Raw genomic sequence first — 12,857 nt, forward strand, 5'->3', positions numbered from 1 at the left:
CAAGCTAAAGAATAATGCCGTCCTTTGACTGTAGTAACCAATCATAATTTCAATGAATCGTTGAAGTCATTGAGAATAAGAAAGTCGTCATTAGTAACTAATCATAATTTCATTGAATCGTTGAAGTGATTGAGAATAAGAAAGTCGTCATTAGTAACCAATCATAATTTCATTGAATCGTTGAAGTGATTGAGAATGAGAAGGTCGCCATTAGTAACCAATCATAATTTCAATGAATCGTTGAAGTCATTGAGAATAAGATAGTCGTCATTAGTGACCAATCATAATTTCAATGAATCGTTGGTGAGAATGAGAATGTTTTAGTATCTAACCATACCGGGATGAAGGCAGTGATGAAATAGCAATTAATCATAGCACAATTTTGCTTTTGATAACCCATGAAAATAACTAAAAATTTGAAAGAAAATTCTAAGGGTATTGTGAGAAACCGGCGAAGATTTCTAATGCACGGACTGGAATCGGCATTGACGAAATGCAGCTATGGGTTTGAATACATAGAAAGATAATTTACTGCTAGTCAAGTTCCGATTATGGGTATTCAAGTGCACATTTTCCACGGCTAGAGATGTAAACAGGGCTTTGTATAAAACCTAAATGTGTCATTTATTTATTTGCTGTTTTCAAGGCGTTCATTGTGTTCTAGGTTATGAGTGAGAAGTAAACATGCTGGGTGGTTGAAAATTGTATGTATGTTTGTTCATGTACTTCGGTACTCTGGACTATGTCTGTCGTCTATTGGAAGTCGAGGTCGTTGGTTTTCCATGCCCGTGAACTGGGTCCAGACACATTTATTTCACTTATTTTACTTGTCTCAAAACCTGGCCTTAATCCTTTCAGCACAGGTGCTTTGATGATTTAAAAAGCTTCCACCCCAGTGAATCGAGTAACCATCTACACCGCGGTGCGGTGTATCATTAGTTACTATGTTTAACAGATGCTGCTATCTTTCAATGGAGATAGAAACTAATTACTGATAACGTTAACACACCGCAATGTGGTGTACCAGTGATGGCCATTTGGTGATTTATACACCGCATTGCGGTGACGTCACACTGAAAGGGTTAAAAATTCAAACTGATACGGAATATTCAAATGGAACTGGATCCTATCTTAAGGCCTCTAAATCATGAATCTTAAACATCGTTTCTTAGGGTTAGAGTTGAAAATGCTCTCTGAGTTCATACGTATAGCTCTGGGACCAGTTCCATTTGCGAAACGAATCACAGGACCCTGTTCTACAGTTTGCGGTAATAGATTTGCCCAGGGTGAAAATCTGATCTGAAAATCGGGGAATTTTTGGGGAATTTTGGAGATTGTTAGGTGGTGCTTGAAATCAAACAGTTTTCGTCCGTCTTACGTTTTGGGTGTTAATTGATTGAATGCTTAGCAGATCAAGAGTCAGGGAAAACAACTTGGGTGTCGGGGAATATGCCAGGGATAGAGTCAAATGAAAAATATGCCAGAGATAGAGTCAAATAAAAGGGGCCAACCTGTTGAAATTCGTTCATTACCATTTGTTGATAATCAAGTTTTTACCGGGAATGATGGAACTGGATTCTGTAATTGAACTGATTTAGACTAACGAGTCAAACTTGAGTGCAACTGTGGAACTGGATGCAGCGGAAATGTTGAATCGGGCCTGTTTTTAGGTGTCTATATGAATTATCTTATGACTGTAGAATTGACATTTTCACTGTTTTATGGCTCGGTAACTAGAGTATGATATATTGTGGCTCAATTATCAAATCATTATTAATAACATAGTCAGAATATATCATAGAATATGTCATTCATTCATTCACCCAGCGCATGCTATGCAGGCAGGCAGGCAGGCAGGCAAATACGCCACGTTTGGTAAAACAAACCACATATGTCACAGGCGCGCACGCGTCCCATTCCGAGTGCATTAGCACTAAACAGCAGTACTGTTGCCCGGAGTTACAACAGGGACAACGGAACCTCTTACATGATGATGAACTTCAGTCGACCAGAAAATCTGTGATCAGCTACAGCCGGGCAAATCTGAATGAAATTACAGCTGCAGCAGCGTATTCAAATTACAGTATAGGGGATGAAAAACCAGGTTGATGTCTCCACATAATTTCAAAACCAGTTGTATCACAAATACGAGGTCTGAAAATATGACGAAAACCCGCTATGTACAAATAAGAAGTATTTAAAGTAATCGAGAATTTATTTATTAAGAAAAAATATCTAAATGACAGGATGCTTCGATCTCACCCTACAGATCATCGTCAGGGCCTGGTTTTATAGACTGGTATTACCTTTAACCCGGGGGCTAACGTAATTGATAATGAATTGATATCTGCTTTATAAACAATAGTTCTCGATGTATAGAAATATGTCAAATTTCTGTATCTTATTTCGGCAGTGTTTGGGTATAAACTGGTTGCGGGCGCTAACTTATTCTTTATATGATCAGATATTCTATTAACTGTATTATCGGCCGCATTAAAACTGTTGAGATATTTATACGACAGCCATTGTGGCTTATTGCCATCGTGAACTAATCTATTCAACCTTTGTAAAACCTTATTTCTTGGCCTCTTGACTATAGGTACGTACTTAATGTTACTTGACACATTCGGAATTCCATTGAGAAAAAAGCTGATCGAAATAGATTTCGCGGTTATTAGGGTTTTCCATTCGACTCAGAAGCCTTTTTTTAAGTACACGCGGAGTGCAAATTTTATTCAGGGCAAAAATATTTCAAATATTTTTCTTTCCATTAAAAAGAAAGAAAAGAAATCAAAGTTAGACTTTTTATATAATTCGAGTATTTTTCACACATTGGAAGGAGTGCATAAAAAGAGTGAAAATTGTGTTGGATTCAATTTGAATGATGGGAGAAGAAAGAACAAACTTTTAAGAAAAAATATTAAGAAATTTAGACGGAAATATAAGAAATCGGTAGATTGAAAAGTATTTGTTAATTAAGAAAGGCATTACTATTGAAATGATGGGGGAAGCTAGCTTTAGAATAAAGAGTTATTTTGAAAATCCTAAATCGAAAATCGGTATTATTTTAAGCTATGACTCAAGTATGATAACCATTGATAAAACGCGACATCCGTGTTTTGATGATGTAAAGAATCTCACAATGAGAAAGGAGAAAATATAACATCGAATCCGAAAATGTTTCCTCGAGCTAGTAGTTAATTCGAAATTTCGACTATATTCTAATAGTCATTTTCGGGAATACTGTACGAGTGTTTGCGAAGATAACTATTAGAACATAGTCGAAACGTCGAATAAACTACTAGCTCGAGGAAACATTTTCAGATTTCATATTATTTTTTTCGTTATTATTGTCGAATACATCAAGTAGGCTCTTTCGGACGATGGCAACATTGACCTTTACCTTAACTAACCGCCGGGTGGGGACAGTAGTTTCCGCCTGGTCAGACGGACGCGGCCCAGTACCCGCGCACGGCAATTAGCGAGATATCCGCTCAAACAAGCGTCATAAGCCGGTGACATTTTATATAGGAGCGTTTGTTTTTGCCTATTGTTCATAGTCAAAGCTCAGACCAGTTTGGCCTGTACTTGATTTCAAAGCGACTCGGTTACCTATAATAAAACTCAGTTACCTGTTATTCCTGGAAGCGGTTTGACAGTCCTCACACGTTTTACACATTTTCGTATATTCGCGCCACGAGGATATATACTCTGTAAACAGTGTCGATTTTGAGGAATATTTTGTGTAAGGTCTGTAATTTTGATAACATCTATATATTGTTTAAACAGCGGTATTGCTAGGCCTATATGAAAGGCAATCAATTTTAGGAGTTTTTTGTGAGCACTATAATGGGGCTTGTTTATGGTCCACAGTTGTATAATTTGACTATGGACACTTCCACAGTTGTGTGTGTTTAAAGGCTGGCTTATGTCGACAAGCAACGCGACGCCTACCGACTCCTACCGACGCATTCGCAGCAACTGAGGCCAACTATCGGGATACGAGATCCTCCCAGTTGCTTCCCTGCTTATGTCGGTTGCGATTAATAGCAACTGCAACGGCTCAAATGGTCACGTGATAAGCATTTTGAGAATAAATTTGAATTATTAGGAAATATATTTCTATTAGAAAAGCTATTTCTTTAACACTTTGATCTTTCTGATTCTGTTTTGAATACAACGTGCTAGCGATATCATATAAAGATGGCCGCTCACACCATGATTCTAAAAATTTCGTTTCTAGATCTTCGGTCCAGTCCTCTGCCGTGCTGAAGGTTTGGTTTACGTTTTGAACTACTTGAATTTGAAAGTTTATGACTAATTACGAATGACGCTAACTAGTGGTGATAATTTGTACTATGTATATGCGGTCTTTCATTGGCTGGAACTAGCCGGATACGGCTTGTGACGGGTCGGTAGGCGTCGCGTTGCCGTCGCAAGCCGGGTTATGTCGAACCGATTGAGGAGCAACTGGCGGCCTCTCGTAGGCCGCTGGTTGCCGCTAATCGGCGATAAACCCAGTTGCGTCGGTAGGCGTCGCGTTGCTTGTCGACATAAGCCAGCCTTAATAGGACTCTGGATCAAGTTCTACAGTTGTGTGGGTTTAATTTGACTATGGACACTTCCACAGTTGTGTGTGTTTAATAGGACTCTGGATCAAGTTCAACAGTTGTGTGGGTTTAATTTTTGACTATGGACCCAGTTCCACAGTGGGTTCAATTGGACTCTGCGTCCGGTTCTGCAGTTCTGTGAGTTTGATTTGACTGAGGATCCAGCTCCACAGTTGTGCAAGTTAGATTTAAATCTGAATACAGTTTCACAGTTGTGTGGGCTCAATTTAACTGTGGACCCAGTTCCTACAGTGGCATTGCTCTAATTGGACTCTGGCTCAAGTTCGATAGTTGTGTGGGTTTGATTCGACGCTGAATCCAGTTCGATAGTTGTGTGGGTCAAATTTGTCTCCGAATCCAGTTCCATATTTGTGTGGGTTTGATTTGACAATGGACCGACAGTTGTGTTGGTTTATGAGTTTGTCACTGTGCACGTTCAAATTGACTCCATCGAATCCATGTATATTCTAACAACAATAGCAATCTGCTACAAGTTCCAGTCGCTTATTTATCTCAAAAAACAATTCAATAAATTCGATTAGTACGAAGTGCCTGGTGCGCGACGCGTCGAGGGTTTCAGTTTGCGAGGCCGAACAGCTGCTGATATCGTCGTAAAAACTGAAATTTATAATTTGCGTTTGTAAAAAAATTTGACGAAAATAGTAACTGCGTATTTGACCGCGTTTTATCGTCGAATTGGTTTCGTTTGTCGAAAAAGGAACGCTTAATTTCACGGTCATTCAGAGATCCAGACGTTAACCGCAGGCAGTCAAGCGCACTTAACGTCATTTTCTTGTTTACGGCAAATATTGTCCGGATTAGACTTATCCCTGGATTATGCCGATCAGGATTAAACTGGTTCGACTGTACTTTTATTTCATCACCGAATTATTCCTATAGATACATAAATGATGGCCGCCTACGTATGAAACCCTCTATGACATCATCAAATTGATCTGCAGTAACTGGCCTTAAATAGATCATCAAAATAAACAGGGCGGCCACTGATGTGGATAGCCTGGAAAACTCAGGGAATCAGAAGAATCTAGAAAGAATCAGGGAATTTGACGAATTTTATCGAATAACATGGAAAACTCTGGGAATTCGGATAATGCTGTTGACCACGTGTTTCTTTATCTGTACATGATTCAATGAAAAATGAATGAATTAAAACATTTTAAACATAGAAATTTCTCTGATTCACTCAGGGAATTTCGTTTTATCATTTAATCCATTTTGGTTGATGAGAATATCATGGAAAACTCAGGGGCCAGTTTTATAGACTGGTATGAATTTAACCTGGGGGTAACTCGATCAAAAATGCATTGAGTTAATCCCCGGGTTAAAGTTAATACCAGTCTATAAAACCGGCCCCAGGGGATTTGTAAACGGGTGGAAAGTGGCCGCCCCGTTAAACTATCGCTCTGACCATGACTCTATATACTCTTGAGAGTAAAAAGCCACGAGTCGTGTACGGCCGCCGAATTTTATTTCGACATCTGCTGATTACAGAATATCAATAGATAATAGTAATAAATATTTGTACGTTATCTGTATACAGATTGATACCTGTATTGATAATATATTTGTATTTGAGGTTGCATTCTGACCGGCGCTCAAGTTTATATAGATTTATGCATTTCAATGACCCCCTCCCCCCCCCCCCCCCCGTCGTACGTCGTACTCTCCCTTCAGCCTCAATTCCCTCATCTGCACTGCCCTCCCGTAGCGATGCCTGGATGATTTTGATTTTCCGATTTAGTTAGGGACGGTTACGTCAAAGCCTTCGGGAGGATTCTAAATCTGATTACGACCTGGTGTTTTAATGCTGCGTGCGCTTCGCACTAAACGAACATCGTCCGTAGAATCAACACCGCTGCGGCGAGTGAAGATTCCACTTGTGGCAAGTGAGGATCCGCCGAGTGTACTTATACGAAGTAGGACATTGACTACTGTGGAAATCGATATCCACCAGGTGTTGCTTGTATGCAGTAGGACATCAACTACTGTGGTAATAGAGGATTCCACTTGTGGTAAGTGAGGATCCACCAGGTGCGCTAGCGTGCAATAGGACATTTAGTACTGTGGCAATAGAGGAATCAACTTGTGTCAAGTGAGGATCCACCAGGTGTCGTTAGTGTGCAGTAGGACATTTAGCACTGCAGCGATAGATGATTCCACTTAACTTGTAGCGAGTGAAGATCCACCAGGTGTCCCTAGTATGTAATATGACAATTTGTACTTCGGCTATTTGATTTAGAATCTATTCGATTCGGCTGGCACCATAAGGTCTATAGGCACAATTTGATGATGTCATAGGGTGATTCGTGTAAGCAGTTTACCACATATTTTATATATATATCTCAAACAGGTCATCCTATAGTGGGGAGAGACATCTGTGCAGTGTTTGTCCTCTGCTGCTCACAGGAGGAGATGACGTCAGTTAGTTTTGAGCACAGCTGTCGTTCTCCGATCGATTGAAGCCTATAACTTCATATATACGACTTTAGAATCATTAGCTATAGGCTTAAACGTATATAAGACTCGTTCGCACGCGCTTATTGAAGAATGATATCGTAATACGAGGTATAAGGCGGAAAATGTTCGGAATATTCTGTTTCGTGGATAATGATTGTATTACTATGATTCGCACGTGACGTGTATAAGGTTGTTTTCACTTATCATACAAAGAATTTCTGCTGAAGAGTCTCTTTTTTGACATTACGAATGTGATGATTCAATTTTGAAATTGCTTAGCAAATAGTCAATGGAAAAAGGTTTTATTGTTCAAGTGGTTTTATTTCTGCATACTTGAATCAAGGGATCTTTCTAGAACATTGTAAGGTTTTCTCTAGAATCATCGTTTAGTTATTTCATTGAGTAAATAATTGAGGCGGCCATCTTTTCTGGAAATGTCTACAGGGATAATTTGATGATGTCACAGGGGGATTTAAGAAGGCAGCCATCTTTTCTGGAAGCGTCTTTTGGGGAAATTTGATGGTGTCATAGGTGGATTTATGAAGGCAGCCATCTTCTCTGGAAGGGTCTATGGGCGAAATTTGATGATGTCATAGAGGGATCAATAGGACGATGCCATGTAGATTCATGTTGACAGCCAAATGTTCTTAAAAATGTGTCGGGGCAATTTGATGATATCATTGGGGGATTAACATTGGCTGCCATCTTTATGCGATAGATATAGCCCAGTGTTTTCATTTCTGAATTGGTAATAATCTTCAATGGTTTTCCCTCTTGCAGTCGGTTTGTTACAAGTACGTCAGAAATTTTCCGATGTCGCTCAAACGTCACGTGATATGTGCGCTGACCTCAGTCACTGTATGACTCTGTTCACCCAACAAGAAGAGGTTTGTTTTCATATTCATTATTCAATCGGGCCCCGGTAGTACCGCAGTTCCCGGTTAGGGTTCGACTCGAAAGTTCCGTTCAACCCGGGCGAAGATCGTTTACCCGAACGTGAACTGAAATTTTCGTCTACGCGATCTATGACCCGTTGTTTACACGGCATATATGAACTGGATGGCCACTTACCTGGAAATCAGGTAAAAATCTCTTTAGATAAGTCTCGGGGAATAGTCAGGGAATTTTTCGAAATCTAAAAAATCAGGGAAAAGTCGGGGAAATTTGATGAGATTGGTAGATCATGCGTAAAAGTCAAAGTTTCCTTCTAATTATTAATTGATTTGATCAAGTCAGGGAGAAAACGTGCATGTCAGGAGAAAAGTCGGGGGAAAATTAAGTCAAATAAAAGTGGCCACCCTGATGATTTATGCTACTGTAACGACAGACAAAAATTCGATGGGACTGTATTGGCTGATTGACTGGAATGGAGGCAGGTGGTTTGTTCAGGGGGACAGCGGTGCATGCTGATAAGAGCTAGAGAATAATCATTGTTTCGATTGATTAATAATCGGGATAAGCTTAATCCGTATTAATTTAATCAATTAATATTAACTTAATCCGCCGCGACACACTGTGCGGTGGATTACCAGTGAAATTAGCTGAATTTGATCAGCATGTGGTTCAGGTTTGGAAGGGCGGTGAAGGATGGGTTCAAGGGGGAGAGGAATGAGGGGAGCTATACTGATAAGGGCAGAGGAGAAAGAAGAGACTGGGAGTTAGAAAGGGTTGAGAGCGCGATAGGAGAAGAGAGACAGATTGCGTGAATAAGGGGAGGGAGAGAGGGAGAGAGAGGCTTCCTAATCGGTAACCTGTTCAGACAAGATACGAGAGGGGTTGAAACCAACAATTATTTTCAGATTTTTATATTTGAATAAATTTTCTTTAAACCCCTACAGTGCTGACTAATTAATACCCGAATGTGCTGGAGATAATTTGGAATTATTTGAATATTGCAGCCCAGTGCGTTGAATAATGGGCATATACTGCTTTAGTGCGTCTACACCGCGGTGCAGTGTATCTTAGTGATATTTCACTATGTTTGACAAGTTCAGCCATCTTTCAATAGAGTTAAAAACTAATTACTCAAAACATCAATACACCGCACTGCAGTGTAGATGCCTCAAATGCATCATGATAGAGACTATGATCATTTCGGTGTAGACGACACAGAAAGGGTTAAAACCGACCATTTTTAGTATCAATATTGGAAAAGATTTTCTTTTAACTGTCGTTCGTTCCGTTTCAGGTTAGGAAGGCTCAGCTGCAACAGGAACAAGAGAAATCTCGCGTTTTGCAAGATGTGGTGCACCGACTAGCCACCGAATACCACGAGATGGAACAATCGCTGAGCGTGTCGGGTAACGGCGGCGCCGGCGGCGTACGATCCCCGGCGCGGTTCTACGACACGGACGACGACGAATTTTACGACTGCGACGAAAACGAAAATAACAATGAAACCGACGGCGCGAACGACATCTCCGTCGTCGAGGCGACGAAAAAGTCGACGCCGCGATTTCGCGGCAACGCAGGTACGAACGATTTGAAATTGTTGGAAGATCTGCGAATCATCGATTGTCATTTCCCGCTCGCCGAGGGCGATTTGCACATTTGCGATGGTCGCAATTCTTTGACCGGTGATTTTTGCGTGATCGAAGGTAGTAGTTTAGGCGAAGGCGATTCGGATTTAGGCGACGGCGGTAGTCGCCTGTCGCGCCACGAGAAAGGCGATAGCGATGGTAGCGATGAAGGTAGGTGTTGCGATTGTCGAGGTTGTAGGAGGTTGCGGAGGTGATGGTCACCGTCTCTATTTAACCTCACGACTTTTGGAGTCAAAAACCCTGAATACGGATGTTTTATTTTGAGCAATCCCAAAAGTCAATACTTCATTAAACCTTATGCCTTCTGGAGTCTTTGACTTAAAGGAGTCCCTTTAAGAAAACTTAACTCCAAAGACTTCTGGAGTCTTTGACTTAAAGGAGTCCATTTACGAGGACTTAACTCCACCGACTTCTGGAGTCTTTGACTTAAAGGAGTCCCTTAATGAGGACTTGATTCCAATGACTTCTTGAGTTGTTTACCTAAAGGAATCCCTCAATTACAACGACTTGATTCCTTATTTTTTGGAGTCAAAGCCTTGCATGTTGGTTTTCTGGAGTCAAAGCCCTGAACTGGTAGTCCTTTCAAACCTCTTGACTTTTTGCATGCAGTTTCTATTTAAACTCTTGGTTTTTGGGAGTCAAATTCTTAACTGCATTGCTATAAAACTTTAGATTTCCTCACTTCAGCAGTCAAGCCCTGAATATAGGGTTTTTTTAAAGTCTCTTGACTCTTGGAGTCATGCACTCGGCAATGACTTAACAGCATGCGTATATTGTCGCTAACCGAAAGCTTAAGACTAATTCGCCATCTATCGCATCGAAATTGCACTAAAAATTATAATGTTCTCGCAATTCCGACAACTTTGCCCACCTTTCAAAAGCTGTATATTTCTCTACTGATAAGTTGACCTTTACTTTGCTAGAATTGAGCTTACATTCGCTAGACTTAGATTACTATATTCAATCGCATGCAAATTAGATAGCGCAGACTTCGCCAATCGAGGTTTCCTCCCTTGTCGCACCCACCTGTTTCCGTAGAATGGTAATCATCTGCCCATTGACTCATATTATGTTCACTCAATAGCATTTAACAGCATGCATGGGTTCGGGCAATGCTCATTGTGGCAATTGAGGATCCACCAAGTATAAGGATGTAACAATTTAGGATAAGCGAAAAAAACTAAGTCCTTCGCAAATCAATCGATCTTTACTGAACGTGTCCAATGTTTTTAGTGGTACCCTATTGCCGCATAATAGTAGCCCACCGAGCAGGGGCTGGTTCCATAATCGAGACTTTAGTACTGAAGTGGTCTTAAATCTGAAGACTGTTCTTAGTTGTTAGATTGGCTGTTGAACTAAGGTCGTCTTAGAGCGGTCTCAAGTCTAAGCCTCGACTACGGAACCGGCTCCAGGTTATGATTTCCTCGTAGAAAAAAAGCATTTGAAAAGTCTTCAAAAACTGTATCTCTTGTATAGGCTCTCAGGCAATGCTTTGTCACTAGATCAGATCGAAATATTTCCCCTTACCTATTAACGTTTTTGTTTTTTTGGGAATTTTTTTCGCAGAGTTAATCGACAGCGAGAACTATTCGTTCTACGAATGTGCGTCCACTGAAGAGTCGAAACCGTCCTCCGCCAACAACGGAAACTTGGTGCATTCGATGACGTCGCGGAACGAAAAATCGAAATGGGGAGCGCGGTAAGTTTCAATAATTATGGAAATTAATTTTTTGAAAACTACGTCTATCACGGGGTTGCCATCGACCTGGACAACTTGTCAAATCTAGAAAAATCCGAAAAATCTACGGAAAATAATCAGGGAATTCGGATAGTGCTATTGACTGCACGTTTCTTTATCACTACATGATTCATTAAAAAATGATTTGTAAGATTCTAATCCTTGAAATTTTTCTGATTCCCTCGGGGAATTTTGTGTAATCACTTGGAAAAATCTGGGAAAAGTCAGCAGGTTTGTAAATGGGCGACCCTGTGGCCACCCTGTTTATGCTGGTCATATGACCCTGTTTTCGGTGAGGCTTCTTGTCTAGGTCGAGCCCATTCTCAAATTTGCGAACTCTGATCTGTGGAACTGGAATATGAGTTTTGAATCTGGCTGATGGTTGAGTACGGAAGTTACGGAGAATTAAGATTAGAGTTAAGCTCATTTTGCTTAATCTGAGACAGGTCTCAAGAGTTAAGGCCAAACTTTTACCTTTTGACTGAAGGCTAGGGTGCCCAGCTGAGCCCTAGGCTGGGCATTGAAACCCCTCTTCGACGAATTGGGTCTCGATCAGAAACCAGTGTTGTTGGACAGTGCTGACATCTGCCGGGTGACTTTGAAATTATCCGCTAACATTAATCAGTTATACGATGCGGTTTCATAGCAAAGTATCAACAATTTAATTTTTGTTATCAGAACTCAAATTCAAAATTCACTTCAGAGAAATGAAAATGAAATAAAACAATAATTACTATATACTAATGTTATCGATGAATTTTCATTTCTCTGCTGATGGAGTTTAGTCAAAACTTCGAAACTGATAGAAAATGAATCATTAAATCATCAACTGCGGGTTTTGCTCATTAAATTTTGAATTCAGTTTAGAAATTAAATAGGTTGTAACCGGCCGACATCAAGTGAGTAAGACCAACAAAATTTTACCGGAATTAAACCCATAACTGTAGAACTAACCTAACTCAACTGTGGAACCTATTACAGGGGTCAGTCATATTGATGTGCGAATAACATGAAAAATGGAACTGCTCGGAAAATTTTAGAAAATATGAAAATTTTTAGAAATCTATTAAAAATCATGAAAAATTAGTGTCTGTCGAAATATTTTAATCCCCTCTATTATGCTATATTGTGTTGAGCTCAGAAATTATGCGCAAGCTGTGTTACAGTTTAACAAATTCAAATGAAATCTGCTGTTATTGTTAGTAACCACTTACATATGTAGTACCTAGACGTGGAAATATTTGAAAACTGGTATTTTGTTGGAAAAAATATGAAAAAAGCTCACATTTTGAGGATATGAAAAATTTGAAAATTCTTAAAGTTCATCTATCCAAACTCACTATTGTGGAACTGAAATCATCGGACATGACTGCAGATCGAATTGGACCCGCAACTGTGGATAAAATTGGACCCACAACTGTGGAACCAATGAAACCAGCAAATGTGGAACCAATGAAACCCGCAACGGTGGAACCAATTAAACCCGCAACT

At 40.1% G+C, this 12,857-nt stretch overlaps 1 protein-coding gene across 2 annotated transcripts in view; it reads left to right on the plus strand.

Moving 5' to 3' along the window:
• LOC141909734 (oxysterol-binding protein-related protein 1-like) overlaps positions 1-12,857 on the plus strand; it is a 52,585-nt gene that overhangs the window by 10,353 nt on the left and 29,375 nt on the right. The window contains exons 11-13 of one of the 2 annotated variants that reach the window (XM_074800330.1): positions 7,869-7,975; positions 9,277-9,778; positions 11,195-11,327. In XM_074800330.1, the coding sequence (XP_074656431.1) occupies positions 7,869-7,975; positions 9,277-9,778; positions 11,195-11,327 (742 nt within the window). The remainder of the gene's footprint in view (positions 1-7,868; positions 7,976-9,276; positions 9,779-11,194; positions 11,328-12,857) is intronic. The other variant, XM_074800331.1, reaches the window with a different exon arrangement.

The sequence above is a fragment of the Tubulanus polymorphus genome, chromosome 8 (genome assembly GCF_964204645.1).
Source record: "Tubulanus polymorphus chromosome 8, tnTubPoly1.2, whole genome shotgun sequence".
NCBI lineage: Eukaryota > Metazoa > Nemertea > Palaeonemertea > Tubulaniformes > Tubulanidae > Tubulanus > Tubulanus polymorphus.